Source organism: Rattus rattus, chromosome 4 (genome assembly GCF_011064425.1).
Source record: "Rattus rattus isolate New Zealand chromosome 4, Rrattus_CSIRO_v1, whole genome shotgun sequence".
Lineage (NCBI taxonomy): Eukaryota > Metazoa > Chordata > Mammalia > Rodentia > Muridae > Rattus > Rattus rattus.
The window spans coordinates 138993672-139010979 of record NC_046157.1 but is presented as its reverse complement, the minus strand read 5'-3'; the positions used below and the strand labels follow the sequence as shown (position 1 = coordinate 139010979).

Below are 17308 nucleotides of genomic sequence, written 5' to 3'. Positions count from 1 at the left end.
AAGACAGCTACTAAACTACCACAAGTAGGAATGAGACAGAGACAGAGACAGAAACAGAGACAGGGACTATGAGTTTTAAAAGAACCTGGTTCCCATGCGTGTAGAGAGAGGTTCCCTTGGTCATTCTAAATTGGATGGAGGAGATGCACAGCCTGGAGACCCCAGCAAGAGTGGCAGTTAGAGTCTAGGCTGTCTGCTGGTAGACTTCCTTCTTGTTAGGAAAGGTCAACTCTTGTTCATTCAAGGCTTTCCACAAGTTAGTAGAGCTGCTCAGATTATGGAGGGAAATATACTTTATTTTAAAGTATAGTTTAAAGTTTAATGTATAAATGTTTAACTCATTTAAATGTTTTTTCTCATCCAGAAAACAATTTTATAAAAACATCAGAATAGCACTTTCCCAAATATCTAATAATAGTAATTCAGCCATGACGATTCAACAAGCTAGCCATCACAAAATGCTCCAAATCTTTTTAAAATGATACAGGCGATGCTGATAGATTTGGTTTGCGGTCATATTTGTTGCTGAGTTCCTCCTTTTATTAGTAACGATTGGTGTGTGTCCATTCCATAGCTCCTTTGATCCCATAACCTCATCTTCGATTTCCAGTTCAAAGCCAAGGTGGGCACTAGACACATTTGCCACTATTGTGTGGACTGTAAATGACCTCCACTACAGGGAGTCACAGACAGTTCCATCACGAGCTGTTACTCTGTCGTGAACTCACTGGGAGTCACTGAGTCACCCCCCACACAGGACAATTCTGAGTTCAGATCAGAAGTCAGTGTGTTAGGGTGGTTCTGCCCGAAGAGCCTTGTCAACTGCTCCAGGAACCATATGTTTTACAAGGTAGAGTACTGTGAGGATGCACACACACTGAGTGTGAGAAAACCCTGAAAGAGGGTGAGTGAGACAGCTCAGCAGGTCAAAATGCTTAAAGTCAGACCTTAGGACCTACCTGTGCTCCATCCCTGGGTCCCACATGGTGTGGTGAGAGAACCATCTCCTGACATTTGTCCTTTGACAGCCACACTTGTACTGTGGCACATTCACACCTGCACTCATATGGGAACACAAAAAAATGAGGTATTTAATAAATCTATTTTTTTTTAAATTAAAACTTGAAAGGGATAATCTCTCTCAGATGAGCACAAAGTTCCGGGCTAGCCTCCAGGTCACTTTCTGCTTGAAACTTGCGGGGTAAGAGGCCTGAATTCTGGATGGTCTTGGATCCCTTCCACAGCCTTAAACTCCATGACTGGTATTTGTAACAACAGCATCCCTAATTCGTATCCCCTCTGATTTGCTGCTGTAGTTTCTAGGCTTGCAGAAATTGCTCTTCTTAAAGGCCATCGGCTGGACAGATACCTGCTTAGCCACAGCCTTCCGGCATGGAAAGGAGGCTTGTGAAGCAGGAGGTGAAAAGGCTGCTGTGAGTATTGCCGAGAATAACTTTCCGTTTCTGACCCTTACATTTGGAATGCTCTCCCGGATGGTCTGTAGATTGGCAGGTGGACAAAAAGCTAAGGAGGGATCTCCCTGTTCTGCCTGTGCGGGAGAAAGCCAGCAAATGCTTTAGTCTCTGTCTCCTGCCGCGCAGGCACATGCGGTACAGGGCAGGATGAAGAATCTCTTGGGAAGATGCTCCTGCAGGAGCACGCATGTGCAAGGCACCCCTTAGAGCCTAGGAGGACAGGATGCACCTCCGAAGTGGGCAGCACTTACTGGCAAAGATATAGATCCCTTAATGTGCCTTGGGGCCCAGCATCTGCTGCTTTCAGTGCAGAGCTTAGCAACCAAACGATACGTCTCCATTTTTTTTTTTTTGACTTCCGACTTTTTTGACTAATAAAGAAAAGATTACGTTTCCCATAAATTTTCCCCATCCCATCCAGTTTTTCTTCCACCCGGTACTTTGCAAATGTTGGCGAAAAAAATAATCACAGACCATACAACAAGAAGTCATATTTTCTTTCGTATACATTGTTGGCACTACATTAATATGTTCCTCACCAAAGACCTTATTATAGATACTGTCAAATGTCCTTTGACCGCCTGTGAAGGTAGTGTCTTTACTAGAACTTTAAGGAATTCTGGAATAACATGTATGGAATTCACTCGTGTTTACATGTATGTGTTTGAACGCTAAGATAACAGCAACAGCAACAACAACAATAACCAAAAAAAAAAAAAAAACCAATAGTTTAAAAGACAGCAGCAAAAAACAATAAGAATGACAACGCTGACAAGTATGGTGGTAATGTCTTTAATCCCAGTAGTTGGGAGACAAAGGAATGTGGAGTTCTATGAATTGAGGCTGGCTAGGTCTAGGTCTACAGAATCCTGGGATAGCCATGACTCATAGAGACCCTATCTCAAATAAATAAATGAATAGATAATAAGTAAGTAAATAAATAAGTGAATAACTAAATAAATATTTTCTTGCTGCACATGCTAACTTCCGGCAGAATGTCCAATGCTAATGTGTTCCGTGGGAAATTTTACTAAAAAATGTACGCTTTATTATCATGGCCTCTCCTTAGAGTACAAATGTCCACAGGAGCTGTGTCTGTTTCTGTCTGCTGAGGATCTGGGTTAAAGGTGTGCACTGCCATGCCTGGCAGGAAATCTTCATTTTATGCAATGGATCTTAGCCCTCCTCTTGCAAAAAATCTTTTCTGCATGCTGGCATTTTGAATCCTTCCTTCTTTACTGTAAATTATTCTAACAATATGTTTAATTTTAAGACGAATATGATTAAGTTCATTGTGACTAGTTATTTTAAACCCGAAACCCTTGGAGATCACTGTGAAAGACAAAACTGAATATTAATAGCTACTAGGCCATGACTGACTTCTATTGCATTTTTGTCTTGGGGGGTCTCAGGGGCATCGGGAAGAAAGCCTCTTTCTGAGGATGGAACCCTATGTTGTCCTCAATAGTTCAATGCTGCTCTCTTGCTTTTAAGGGGAGAGTATATTGGAATCAGACTTCGGGAAAATGAATTTGATCCAAAAGGAAGAGGTCAACTCACCTTTCTAGATGATATGGTAAACTAAGTCATGCGCAACTCCCATTGCATTCTGTGTGTGGTAAGGGGAGAGGACAGGTATCAAATGCATATGTAACGCACACACGCGCACACACACATGCACACATGCACATACACGCGAGCACCCTGTCTTCTTCCTAATGTTTTCCTCATCCTAAGGTTGTCTCTACGAGCATCTTTACCCACTAAATAGGAAGCAGAAAGAAAATAAACATAGTCAAGAAAAGATTTTTAACATAAATGACTGAGATAAAATGTTAGTTCCCAATGTTAAGACCTTGACGAAAGTAGCAGTAGTGGGGTTCTAACTATAAGCGCTCACCATCCTTGGCGTTAGTGGGGGAAGGCAAGGTGATACAGGATCCTAGAGCTCATGGTGTTTTCAGACTGAGCCCTGGCTCATGTGAGGTTCTGCTCTTGCGCTACACAGAAGTTGGAGAAGACACCACAAAAAGATTTGATCCACAGGAAATCAGTTAACTCAGTTTACCTCCTGCCCATGTGCTATCCTCATGCTAAGAGGGTTGTGTCTCTTCTTAGTTCCCTTCTGAGTAAAGCCAGAGTTTGTAGCTAAGCCACACGTCACACAGAGGCATCAAACAGATCAGAACTGGGCTTCTCAAACTTTAATGAGGTATTGTTACAGCGCCATTTTTATTCTGGAGGTCGAGGTCAGGTTTGTATTTCTAATGAGCATGACCAGTGTAACTGACCCAGCATCAAACTCCAGATGAGGTTTCGACAGAATGACCAGGCTGCAAACTCCTTATTTATTATTTAGGTTGACATTTTACTCCCCTGGAAAATATTATTTCATGACTAAGGAATTCTTAGAACCTTAAACAAACCCAGATCTGTCTTTGCCTCCCTGGATGTGGGCTAGAAAGAAAATGTCGCTAGTAAGTGGTAAACATACTTACTAAGTAAAAACTTACAAACTACCAGGGCGAAGGCCATCACTGTAATAAGAATCAACATGCAAACTGACTCTCAGTTCTCTACCAGGGGTGAGGCTCTCTGCCTGTCAGTCACCTCTGCCTGGTCCATTGCTCCTGCTTTGTCCTCTAACAATAAACTGGATTAGAAACTGTTCTCTGTAGCTTTCTTTCCCCACCTTCTCCTTTTGCCTTTTTAAAACTTAAGAAGATGGAGCCCCAGTGTTCGTCAGTGACTCACCCAAGAATATACTGGTAATCCTCAGGGGGAGATCTCATTCCCCAATTCCCTGTTGAGGGTTCTTTCTAGTCTGTACTACACACAGCAAGTAATTGTTTAGTGGGAGATAAGCTTAATTCTGAAACATCCCTAGCTGACTATCAGGCTATAACTAGGGATTCCCCCCCTTTCTACACACACACACACACACACACACACACACACACACACACACGCACAGTTGAAACTTAGCAGAGGCCGGGCTTAGCAGTACCATTGTTCAGGAAGTTGTTGCTTTGCCAAGGTCTCATCCTACCTCTGCTTTCTACTTCGTGCTTCCAGGCTCACTATGACTTGGCCATCAGTGTTGCTAGTCAATGGCTAGATCACTCAGAAAACTTAACTTGGCTCCAGTGGGAGAAAGTGTAAGTTGAAATATGTTTGTTGTTTTTCTTTTTGTTGTCTGTTTATTTAGTGTGAGTGGGGAAACATATATGTCCATGTCATTCCTGTGTACGGGTGTGAGGATATGCAGAGGTCAGAGGTCAATGTCTTTCTCTATCACTCTTATCTTAGTTGTGAGATAAGGTCTCTCTCCCACTGAATCTGGAGTTCACCGCTAGCAAGCCTATCTGGGTTAGCAAGTGCCGGGTAGCCTACTGTCTCCCTCCGTCTCCCCCGCCCTAGAAGGCAGGCTGTGCCACTCTGCCCAGCTTTTTGTGTGGATGATGGGGGAAGGCACCGCACTCAGGCTCTCAGGTTTACACACTTTACTCCTGAGCCATCTCCTCTGCCCTCATGGTTTTTTTCCTTTTAAAACATTACTCTAACTGATGGAGCAAGTTGCAGCCCTATCTGACATCTTCCTATGAGGCACTGTGATGTAGAAGCACAGGGCTGCTTCCTGCTCCAGCCAGAAGCCTGAAGACACACTACAGCTGCAGCTTGGGACCTCATGGGGACGTTCACATATTTCGTATTTGTAATCACTGGTTTCCGTCAAGGTCTTTAAAAAGATGCTTCTTCCGAGAAGCACACCTTCACTGTATTGTATACAAGCTACACAGTGGTTAGTTCTATAGGTAAAGACTGACGTTGCTTCCCAAGGACTATTTCACAGTTTCTGGAGCATGTCAGCGCTTGAGGCTCTGGGATCATTTCCTTCCCAAGATTGTCAGCGTTTTCGTTCAAGTGTAGTGACGCAGTCGATTCACTCAAGCAGTCGGGACAGGGAACAGAGAGGCACGGTCAAATAGCTCAGTCCAAAGTCCAGATATTGTTTCTATTCCTCACTCCCGCCTCAAGCTCCAAGTGAGGAACTGACAGCAATAAGCAGGAAATCCAGTTTGAACAATCTTAAGGAAGGAACAAGAACAAGGGGTGGAGTGGGTCGAGAGAGCAGGGAGAGAGGAAGTGAGGGAGGGAGGATTGATTGCCTCTAGATCTGAAAAGTTTCTGACATGGACTGTTGGGCACAGGAATTCAAAGCTCAGGTGGGTGAGATGTCTCAGTGGGCAAATGACTTGCTAACAAGCCTGACTATCTATCTGAGTTCAACCCATTGGGCTCACATGGTGGTAGGAGAGAGCAGAGCGAGCTCCCTCAAATGTCTTCTAACCTTCACAGGAGCTCCTCAGTGAAGCAAGCGCTGGCCCTCCTACACACACACAGACACACACACACACACACACACACACACACACACACAGACACACACACACACACACACACACACACACATACAGACACACACAGACACACACAGACACATACACACAGACACACACACACACAGACACACACACATACACACACACATACACACACAGACATAGACACATACACACACAGACACACACACAGATAGACACACACACACAGACACACACAGACACAGACACACACACACACACACACACACACACACACACACACACACACACCAATTAATGTGATTTTTTTGAACCTCACTGGCTGCTACCAGGTTCTACCGCCAGTGGACATTATTATTATTAACAAGGTTCAGTCCAAACCAGATGGATTTAAACAAACAACAAGCAAACAGAGCATGCCTTAGTGTCTGTTTCCTGATTTGTCTGGCCATGGGACACTCCGGCAAGACCAGTTCTCAGAGTCTAGGAATATTTTCAGATTCCCTACAGGTGTGTAAGCTTACAGTGAAGTGAAACAGGTCCCCCTAAGCAGACGATGAGGAGAAGCAGGTGAAAACCTTCTAGCAAAGCCATATCCATCTACTACAGGAGCCATCGATATTTATAACAGTTTTAGTGAAAACCCACAAAGAAGAAAAATACATTGCTTGGTTAGAAAATTAGAAATTCAAAGTAAGACTGGTTGGTGGTGGTGCACACCTTTAATCCCAGAGCTTGGGAGGCAGAAGCAGTCAGATCTCTGAGTTCCAGGCCAGCCTAGTCTACAGAGTAAGTTCCAAGAGAGCCAGGGCTACACAGAGAGATCCTATTTCAAACAAACAAACGAACAAACAAACAAACAAAAAATTCAAAGTACATGTTCATCAACAGAAAGTCAATCATATTAATCCTATTAAAAAGTGGATGACACACAGCCCTTGTTGATTACTTATGGATTAGCGTCACACCTTAGCTTATGTCAAAAGGAACAAGAAAAGGATCCGGGAAAATGGAGGGAACAGTCAGCGCCTACTGTACCAGCAAGGACACCTGAATTTGATCCCCACACCTACATAAAATATTGGGTGAGGTGGCACAAATTTATAATCACGGCACTGAAGAGGCACAGACGTGGTGCTTGCTGTCTGGCCAGCCTAGTCTAGTGAATCCCAGGTCCCAGTGAGTCCCTTACTTAAAAATTCCAAGGTGGGTGGCTCCAGAGGATGTCATCCAAGGTTGACCTCTGTTCTCCACACGAATGTGTGTAGACTCACACACACTACCTCCAATACACACCACCCCCAACTTGTCTCCCTCCCTATTTCCTCTTAGGAGAGCTCCACTTCATGACAGACCCGTGTATCCAAACCGAAAAGAGCGAGAAGCACTGATCTTATCCTCCTACGCCGGAGTCTTGATGGTGAGGGAGAGAGCACTGCATGCGTACACACTTTGTGTCTTCTAAGATCGTTTGGTTCTAGTGCATACTTACATGGTTTTAATATTGCTTCTAAATGCCTTGGGTATCCTCACAGTAAAATGTATTATTTTAAATGTGTAATGAAAAATTCGACTGCCATACCATATTGCAAAAAATATTTATGGGAGATGAGAGGGGAGGGAATAAAAGGAGTAGAGGCAGTAGTGTCTGGAAAACTTGTTCACTCGTTAATTTAGAAATTATTATCTAGTTGCTGTGTTACCTCACACCATACTTGATCCACTGGAGCTGCCGTAACTTTGTTTTATAATAAAGAAAAGGCACGGTGTAGCGACACATTGTTTTTATTTCACAGAACAGTATCCCAATCGAAGAAGTCCTTAAAATTTATGGGGCCAATTCTTCTGCCAGTCCTGATTCTACCAAGGTAAGCGTGACATGGGACTGTTGGTACCAGGGATGTATATGGGCCTGTTTACGGTATATGCTAAGCAAGTGCTCTACCACTGACATATATTCCAAGCTATAAACACAGATACATATGCACACCTCTTTATGTGTATGTATCTGTGCGTGGTGTGTGCGTGTCTGTGTATGTGCTGCTGGGGACACTACTGCACATGCTAAGCATCCATTCTACCACTGAACACAGTCCACAGCCCCAGAATGGGGTTATTCAGCAAATACATTTATAATGATATCTTTTTAGGCGTCAGATAAATAACAATTTTATGTCAAAAAGTCAAAACTGAGCTACTGAGATTGCTCTGCAAGCAAAGACTCCTGCAGTCAATCCCCACTCCCTGATTCGATTCCTCAAACCTATGTAATGGAAGGAGAAAACCACTCCTGGAAGCTGCCCTCTGACCACATGGATACCTGTGCACACACAACTGTTCACCCCACCCCTGAATAAAATAATTGTACTTTTAATAAAGGTAAAAACCAGAAGCAACCACATCCTAATTGCGTCACACATGCTTATAAAATGCCTCCTTTTAAGTAGAGTAGCACATGCTGGTGCGTTTTGTGTAACCCCAGCACTTAGGTGAGGGAGGCAGGAGCATCAGGAGTTCAAGGTCATCCTTGGCAACATAGAGAATTCAGGCCAGCCTGGGCTACGTGAGGTTCAGTATTTGAGAAAATAAAGTATTCTGGATGGTTTTCAAGCAGTTCCATTTTCACAGCTTGAACACTCAGTAAGAATATAAGAACTGGGTGTGATCCCTTTACCACTGGAAACTTCTATGGGCCCGGTGGATGGCAGGGATAGGGATGGGGTGGGGTGGAGTGGGGCAGGAGTAAAGGGAGCTGAACCAGCACGTTCACTCCTGACCCGCTCACTGTCCCTTGCAATGTCTGGTTTAAAAGACTGTCAACTGCAGGGCCAGGGCCGTGAACACAGGAGTGCCCAACCTGTTTCTTTTACCTGTAGATGACAGTCTATAGGCAATGGGTCACAACCATAACAGTTTGGAAGGACTCAGAAAGAGGCCAGGGCAGGGTCAAGGCCATAGACACAGGACAGTTATTTAATTTCCTATTCTTGTACCCACGGACCACAGTGTGTAAGTAATGCCTCACAACCACGAAGCAGCTCTGAAGGATTCAGGAGGAGGCCAGGGCCAGAGACACAGGACCATTATTTATCCCCTGTTCTTCAGACTAGACTGTATGAGCAATGGGTCAGAGATGGTCAAGTGCCTACCTCGTCCACCTCCACAGCCAAGTGCTTACTAAGTCTTGTGGTTTTGAAACCAACTTCTGAGCACCTTGCTCTAGCTGAGATCCACATTCCCTCAGCTCCTGTGGAACTAGAGCTTGCTCCCTGACCACTGCATGGCGTGTCGCTCCTTCTTTTGCTCTCTCACAGATTAGGCAGGGAGCAAGTTGGGCAAGGTGCCTTGTTTTCTATAGATGTTAGATTCTGTATCAAGACTTATCTTGACTGGGGCTCTTAAGAGACTAAGCGGTTTTCTGCTTGTTTGTTTTTTGAAAGGCAAGTGAATAGCACAGGACCTGATTTGATTTCTGTGATTGATTGATTGATCGATTGATTGATTGATTGATTGATTTTTACGTGCGTTGGTGTTTTGACTGCATGTATGCCTGCAAGCTGTGAGCTGCCATGTGGGTGCTGGGAATTGACCCTGCGTCTCCTGGAAAAGCAGCCAGTGCTCCTAACCACTGAGCCATCTCTCCATCCCCACCCCACTCCCAAGCAGCTTTTGTTTTGTTGTTGTTGTTGTTGTTGTTGTTCTTAAGTTGAAGAAAGGCCTGCCTTTGTGGTGCTCTGAGTCCACACACTACTCTGCCCAGTGTCTGCGTGTTTGCTGCTGCTGCGTTCTCACTGCCCGCCTGTCTCCCCTCTCCTTCACCAAACACGCCCCAAACCTGAGCCTGGCTCGCTGTTTTTCACTTAGATTTTCTCTTCTAGCTTTGGAGATGTGTCAGTCACACTGTTCGGGCGATTGCGTCTCGGTCCCACGCCTCATTCTGAAAGAGATTATACTGTGACTTCCTGGTTTGGTGGGGTCATCAGTCAGGGTTTGCAAATGTCAGTGTGTCTGAGCAACCGGGCTAAATACAGCCTGCATAATGGAGCTAAAACGGGAAGCCACGCTGCTTACGTGCTTGTCCTCCGGATCACTCGTCATGCAAGAGCCCCTGCTCCGTAGTATGTAGCCGCGATCCTCAGAATCATACCAACAGTGGGACAGTTCAAAATGCCTCCCGACTGACAAATGTGTCCTAGGGACAAAATCACATCTGATAGAGACTCTAAGTATCTAAACATTAGATAGCTAATCAAATATGTATATTATTAGCAATGCAAACGTGACTTATCTGGGGTAACTAATTCCCCAAATGATTATGGTTTGAGGAAGCAATGCTAGCAGCCCCCACCCTCCCACCAGAGTTCCTACCACCCCCATGCAGTTGCAGGCTGACTCCACCCACAAGCCTGCTCATCTAGTAGCCGAGTACCCCGCAGGATCTCTCAGTGGCAATGTAACATTTCAAACATTAAACTATAGGACTATTTTAAAACAGCCTTTTGGGGTTTAACATCACTTCAAAAGTAGTGGTTTTAATTATAAGTCTGAGTGGTTTACAGACGAAAGATGTTGTCAAAGGTTCTTTAATTACCATTTATATCGGAATGCCCTTTGATTCCTTCGGATAAAATGTCTCCGAAGCAGCAACTGAAATCGTTTCTAAGCCAGAGTTTAAAACCAAGTGGAATACAAATCAGATTGGGACGAATTTCCGGCATCTGGGAAGGACTTGTGGGAACTGTGCTTGGCCCGAAGACTTTCTCTGAGACTCTCCTCTGCCCCCTGGTGGTAGGAGAGTAGCAAGGCATGTAATGTTCGTTATCAGCCTCAGGCTCGTTATAAATGACCAGTTTTTGTTAATAAGGAATTCAAGTTTCAGTTTGTTTTGTTTTGTTTTCCTGTTGAAGACCTGGACCCAGAAAAGTTCAGTTGAAGGCTTTACATAATTACAGGATATTTGCAACCGTGTCCAGATAATAAATATAAAATACCCAACTTGATTTAAACTGAAGAAAAAGCCTAAATATTCCTTAAACTTATAAAGCAATTGATAAAAACATTGTTCTGCCTCATTTGATGGAAGAAATGGGGGTCAAAGGGGAAAAAAGGCAGAGAAAATAAAAGTGGGTGGAAGGAGATAAGGGTACTGAACAGAGAACCCCGAGACCTCAGCTCTCCTCTGTCTTGCCAAAGGTCATCGCATTGTAAAAGCCTGCTTTGAGCCTGTCATGGTGGCACATGCAAGCCTGTAGTCCCAGCACTGAGGAGGCAGAGGCGGGTGGATCTCTGGGGGTTCCAGGCCAGCCCGATCTACAAAGGGAACCCAGGACAGCCAGGGCTCTGTTGCACAGAAGAAAACATATCTCAAAAATCAAAAGAAAAAAACTGGCATTCACATCCATCCTAACTAACACTTAAATATCATGACTCCAGAGGCAAAGCAGACAGGGCCCAGACCCAGATCCACCCCTTTCAAGTTGGATGTCTCCTGTTGGGGTCCAGGAGTCTCCTCCCAAACCACACAAACACTGAACTCAGTCGGACAGGGATAGTTTATTAAGCATAATGTCCCAAGACTGATAGATAGATCAGGGCCACAAATCCAGACTCAGGAGCTGGTTGAGACATTGAATTAAGATCCTACATGGCCTTTAAGCCTAAAATCCACAAACAGCCGTGTCAAGATATTTCACCAATCATGATTTAGGGATAAGGGATTTAGGAACAAGTCCATTTATCCTGCTCCATTGGTTTCGGGATTCAACTCTGGCAGGAGACTTGTCTTGCCTAACATTCTTGTCTTAAGTCATCTACCGGGATGGGGCTTGTCTAACACTCATGTCTTAACTTGTCCACCAGGATGTCAGTTACCTATGTGCATGTCTCTTTCTGCCAAGTAGGATGTCAGTTCTCAGGGAGTCTTGGGAAAGAACTTAAACTTTACTTGGCCACGACTCAGAATGGAGGTCTTATTCCAGATAGTTTCTTATATATTGGTGCAGGGGTCTCTCTTATGTTAGGGTCCATCCCAGGGGCAGCTTGTAAAAGCAAACATCATAAAGGCTTCTATACATGTGCAGGAATTGCTGCTGAGTGGTTGGTTTGGGACCAAACTTATTAGAAATGTAATGCAAAGGCAGGCAGGGATGCCTGGTGGGCCCATGCCAGGGTTATTTGGGGGAAGGGAGGGGAGTGAGGACCTGGAGAAGGGGTAGAGGTAGGCAGAGCCATGAGGGCAGAGGGCAGAGAAAGGTGGAGGGCTGAGAAGGACAGAAAGAGAGGCTGTCTGGGGACACCTGGGACAGAAAGAGAGAGACAGAGAGAGATATCTGGGGTAACAAGCAATCTTCGTATATGCCACCCAATGCAACATCCACACCTGGTGGCAGGTGATGATGTAAGCTGTCGCTAGGTCCTTGGGAGGAATTTAGCACAATTGCCTGTAAGCCAACAGTGGGTAATTATTCAAAAGAGCTCTACCGACTTCTCCCACTACTGGTTTCCAAGTGCACAGAACATAACAGAATATGTAATCAACTTGGGCAGGAGAAAGTTTCATAGTAATATCAGAATCAAGTGAGGGAATTTCCTTATAATATCAGTAATGGCACTAAATGACAGGCTAGCCAGGCAACTCCTACCTAGGCCTTAAGTTATTTTTCTCCAATCACAAGTAGGCTTGATGTCACACCCCAGGCTATTCTGGGGATTAAATGGCACTGTGCACATCAATTACATGATGGCCCGAGGAGAACCTGCTACATGACTGCCATTACTGCCAGGGTCACCCTGCTGGGACACCAACCTCCTCTGTCTAGCCAGCAGCTGATCCTCCCAGTAGCAGGCTGCTTCTACCCTCTCACCTTTACTTCAAGTATCTGCTCTTCCTGAAGGGTTTACCCTCAAACTAATTTGTACAGACGTAAAAATGTGGCTATGTCATGAACGGTGGAACCTACATTTTCAACCAAAGCTGCAGATGAAGAGATCAGAGAAATCAGAGATTCAAGGCCATGCCCTCAATATTAGCTATGTCCACCTAGACATAGGCTCAGCGGAGCATCAGTATTGATTATGTCCCAACCAACACCATACATGTTTAAAGTATAACAGCTAAATAGACAAGTCCACCAAGTGCGGTGCACAGAACTTACCATGCTCGCCCGCCACTTCTGCTCTCAGAGCAGATGTGACTTTAAGTGTATGACAGTTAATCTTGCACAATGGTGGGGTTGGGTTATGCTTTTGCAGTGCTGAGAGTGAAGACAGGGCCTTGTGCCTCCTGCTGCACCTCTTTGACAAGCACTCTACGTGTGTGTGTGTGTGTGTGTGTGTGTGTGTGTGTGTGTGTGTGTGTACACATATGTGCACCTGTGTTTGGAGGCCTGAGGTTGATGCTGTGTGTTGTCTTCAATCACACACCTTGATTTTATTTTACCTGTGTGTATGTGTCATGTGCACGTCCATGCATGCATATGTGCAGTGTGTGCATGCCTAAGTGTGCAATGGCACATGTAAGCCAGAGGCTTATGTCAGGTCTTCTATCATTCTGTTCTTTATCAAGGTCAGGTATCTCTCAGAGGAAAAGGAACTTGGGCCTCTGAGTGTTTCCTCTGTGTGTTTTAGTTACAGCAGAGTTCCTGGATAGTGTGCGTCTAGGAGGTACCTGAGCTTGGAGTATGAAGTCAATTAGTCTCCAAAGTGATTAGACCGTTCTACCAGCAGTCTATGCTATCTACACAGATGCTTTCAAAACACAGAGAGTGTATCAATTGGTGCTCACTGTGGATTTTGTTTTGGGGGTGCTGTTGTGGATTTTTTGTTGTGTTTCTTCGTTATTTTGTTTGCTATGTAGGAAAAGATGACTTTAAATGTGTAATCCCCCGGCCTCCACCTTCTGTGTGCTAGGATCACCCTTGGTTCCCGTGACCTTGATTCTTATTCCGATTATCAACCAACAACAGCAGATATTTCCTCTTTGGAAAATCACAAATTAAAGTCATTTGTCCATTTTTGTGGTGAAATATTGTTCTGTCATTTTCCACTGATCCCTGAGCTCCAGAAGTCTACAGCACTAGCACTAGTGTAACAAGCATGTGACACTATGTGACACTTTTATGTGGGAGCTGGGGTTCTGAACTCAGGCCTTTATGTGTGCACAGTAGGCATATTTCCTTCTCCCAGGAAATACATTCTGAGAAAGGCATTCGACAAAATGCAATGTATTTTATCCTTTAAAAAGTGAACGGCTTCGGAATTTTGGTGATGAAGTGGTATGTGTAGGGGGAAATTGGGGATGTGTGTGTAAATTTCCTACATAGTCTCCACTACCTTTCCCTGAACCTAAAATTGCTCTTTGTGTCAAAGTTAACAATTAAAACATGTAAACAGTTAAGGGAATACTTTTATGTTATTTATTTTTTATCATAGTAAAGTAATGCTCACCAAAGTAAGATCATAGAGAAATTTCTTAACCTGTTAAAGTATATTTTAAAATCTATAGCAAACATACTTAATATCAGTATCTTCCTTGAAGTAAGAAGTAGATGATCAGGGAGTGGAAAGATGGCTCAGCGGTTAAGAGTACAAATTGCTCTTCTAGCGATCCTGAGTTCAATTCCCAGCAACCACATGGTAGCTCGCCACCACCTATAACAGAATATGATGCCTTCTTTTGGTCTGCAGACGAACATGCAGACAGAGAACTCAGATGCATAAATAAACCTTTGGGACTGGAGAGATGGTTTGGTGGTTAAGAGCACTGGCTACTCTTCCAGAGAACTCAGCACCCACATGACAGCTCATAAACTGTCTGTGACTCCACTTTAAGAGGACCTGACACCCTCATACAGACATACATGCAGGCAAAGCATTGATGTACATGATCCCCCTCATGCCATGAACAGAAGTCCTTCCTGAAGGACTGTAGGTTCCCATATAAAAGATCAAAGCAAGAGCACCATTAGGGGAAGTGTGAGAGTCTGAGTCTGTGACTGCGGGCAGCCACCTATGGACCTGAGTTTCTCTCACCGTCATCCCTGGGTCTCTTCCCCCATCCCAATGATGCTGGTTCTGATGATGCCGGGGCTTGGGAAGGGTTATCTAGAACAAGCACTCCATTGGCAGAGTGTATGTGCCTAGCTGGCAATTACATGTCCGTGCGGACTCCTTTTTACGAAGCGGAGTCACGCGTGCCTTCACAACAGAGAATATACGAGTACCCTTGTCATGCCACATGTCCTGATCCAAGGCTGGCCACACATGCTGTCACGATGCAGCTCACATGCAAACACAGATGCTATTAGAAACAGCCTGGACCAGCATAGTAGCTACTCAGATGCGTAAGAATTTCGGGCGGAGAGGACTGTTTTATGCTGGTGCACTCCGAGGCCCAGAAATTAAACGGTCGCTGTGCTTCTACCTCCCCGTGTGTTCCTCACACAGAAGCCAAGGTGATCTTTTTGTTTCATTTCATTATTTTTTTTAAAAAAAATATATTTCAAATGCTGGGAGTGAATCCAGGGCCTTTGCATGGTAGACAAGCATTCTCAACTGAGCCCCAGACTGCTTTTAAAAATTGACATCAGACTCTGTCAGTCTTTAAAGTCTGTCTAACACTTCAAAACTGTCCAATGGGGAATAAGCCTCTTCCAAGCCACACCTCTTTTTTTTTTTTAAGATTTATTTTATATATATATATATATATATATATATATATATATATATATATATATATACTGTAGCTGTCTTCAGATACACCAGAAGAGGGCATCGGATCTCTTTACAGATGGTTGTGAGCCACCATGTGGTTGCTGGGAATTGAACTCATGACCTCTGGAAGAGCAGTCGGGTCCAGCCACACCTCTTAATTGGTTTTCTAGTACAAAAGGACATCGTTGGATCACACAATCCTCCCTAAATGGATTCAGAAACAGCTTATATTGGTACATTTATGCGTTTATTTTTATTTTGATAATTGTTTGAGACAGGGTTTCCCTGTATAGCTCTGGCTGTCCTGAAATTTGTTTTGTAGACCAGGCTGCTTTCAAACTCAGAAATCTGCATGTGAGTGCTGGGGTTAAAAGGTGTGTGCCACCATGCCTGACGTTGCATTTACATGCATGTAACAGTAATAATAAAAAAGAGGCTACCAATTAGAGAGAGAAGGACATGGGAGAGTTGGAGGGATAAGGGGAAGTGATATAATTCTATTCTTTAATTTATTCTTAATGAAAAGATTATTAGTAAAGTTAGGGGCATTTAACTGGAATGTTAAAAACATTCCAGTTGCATAAGTAACAATTCCCAGCCTGTAGTGAGAGCAGGTCAGAGCAAGTTTCTCACTCAGACAAGGGAATACTTGCGATTCACAGCAAAGGAAAGGCAAGAGCCTAGGGCAGAAAAGAGGAAGTGGCTATGCCAGGAGACGAGTGTTAGGAATGTCCTGTGCAAAGGGGACTTCCGTGTCATGAGAACCAACACGGAGTAGAGACCACATCCACCCACCTTTTATACCTCAGCCGTTCAGGTGCTGCATGGACACAGTTTCCTGGGACTCGGGTGGGTGAGACTGAGACACGACAGGTACTGTAAGCAGCAGGTGCTCCCCACACAAAACTCACGCTGCCCTAAACTGGAACTATCGTTTCCCCCTTTCAGGTCGCTCGGGCTCTGTTGCCCCACCGCTCCTTGCACCCCTTTGCCATGTTGACGGCCCCCAGAGCAGCAGAGTGCAATCGCAGACGGAGTAAGCCTTCCCTCTTCTGGATGTAGAGGAAGTTAACTAGGAGGTGGGCCCACTGAGTCAGCTTAAATGATAACACTGGTTAGGCTTCTATCAAGTGAGATTAAAAACAATTCAGCGTCCTTCATAACCTGGTGTACGCCTCCTGCACATACATTTCCATAACCTGAAAGGCTTAACTACTTAGACACTTTGGGCGTGGGAGTTGGGGAGGGTGGGGCAATGCAGCCCAGAAAGACAACATTTAACGCGTCATGGGCACATTTGTTAAAGGTTGTACCCTCAGGTGTGCTGCTGCCTGTGTCTGCAGGTGTCAAGTTGAGGAGAGGAGCCATGAATAAAGAAGCCACCAGCCTGCAGGGAAAGGAGCTCGTATGTGCACACCCCCAAGAACAAAGTAAGACTGAAAACATGGTTGGCATTGCCTAAATCGTGCTGACAGCTGAGTACTGGGAGTTCAAGGCTGTTTGGTTTTGAACAGGGTGCTTAACTACTCTGTGCCTTATGTTCCTCCTCCTCCTCCTCCCAAAAAATGACAAGAATAATCGTACCCACCTCTTTAAGCCACGGATAGATCAGGGTTATGGGACGAGTGGTGAGAATGGTACTCAGTACATGGCAATGCCCAAATAGACATCCGCAGTGACTAGCTTTAATACTCGAAAACCACTTGTCAAAATTGACTCTGCTGTTTTTCCATTTGT

At 44.5% G+C, this 17308-nt stretch overlaps 1 protein-coding gene across 1 annotated transcript; it reads left to right on the top strand.

Moving 5' to 3' along the window:
- The first annotated feature begins 1356 nt into the window (after positions 1 to 1356).
- On the top strand, positions 1357 to 17105 carry C4H2orf80 (chromosome 4 C2orf80 homolog). Its single transcript, XM_032901238.1, has 7 exons — positions 1357 to 1433; positions 2970 to 3051; positions 4551 to 4633; positions 7193 to 7280; positions 7657 to 7728; positions 16520 to 16607; positions 16915 to 17105. Exons 1-7 carry the CDS (start codon positions 1393 to 1395, stop codon positions 17031 to 17033), a joined length of 573 nt encoding a protein of 190 aa, XP_032757129.1. The 5' UTR covers positions 1357 to 1392; the 3' UTR covers positions 17034 to 17105.
- The last annotated feature ends 203 nt before the right edge of the window (positions 17106 to 17308 follow it).

Coding starts and splice junctions, on each gene's coding strand:
- C4H2orf80 (XM_032901238.1), top strand. CDS start 1,393: ATGGAAAGGAGGCTTGTGAAGCAGGAGGTGAAAAGGCTGCT. Junction 3,052..4,550: donor TCACCTTTCTAGATGATATG/GTAAACTAAGTC, acceptor TCGTGCTTCCAG/GCTCACTATGACTTGGCCAT. Junction 7,729..16,519: donor CCAGTCCTGATTCTACCAAG/GTAAGCGTGACA, acceptor TCCCCCTTTCAG/GTCGCTCGGGCTCTGTTGCC.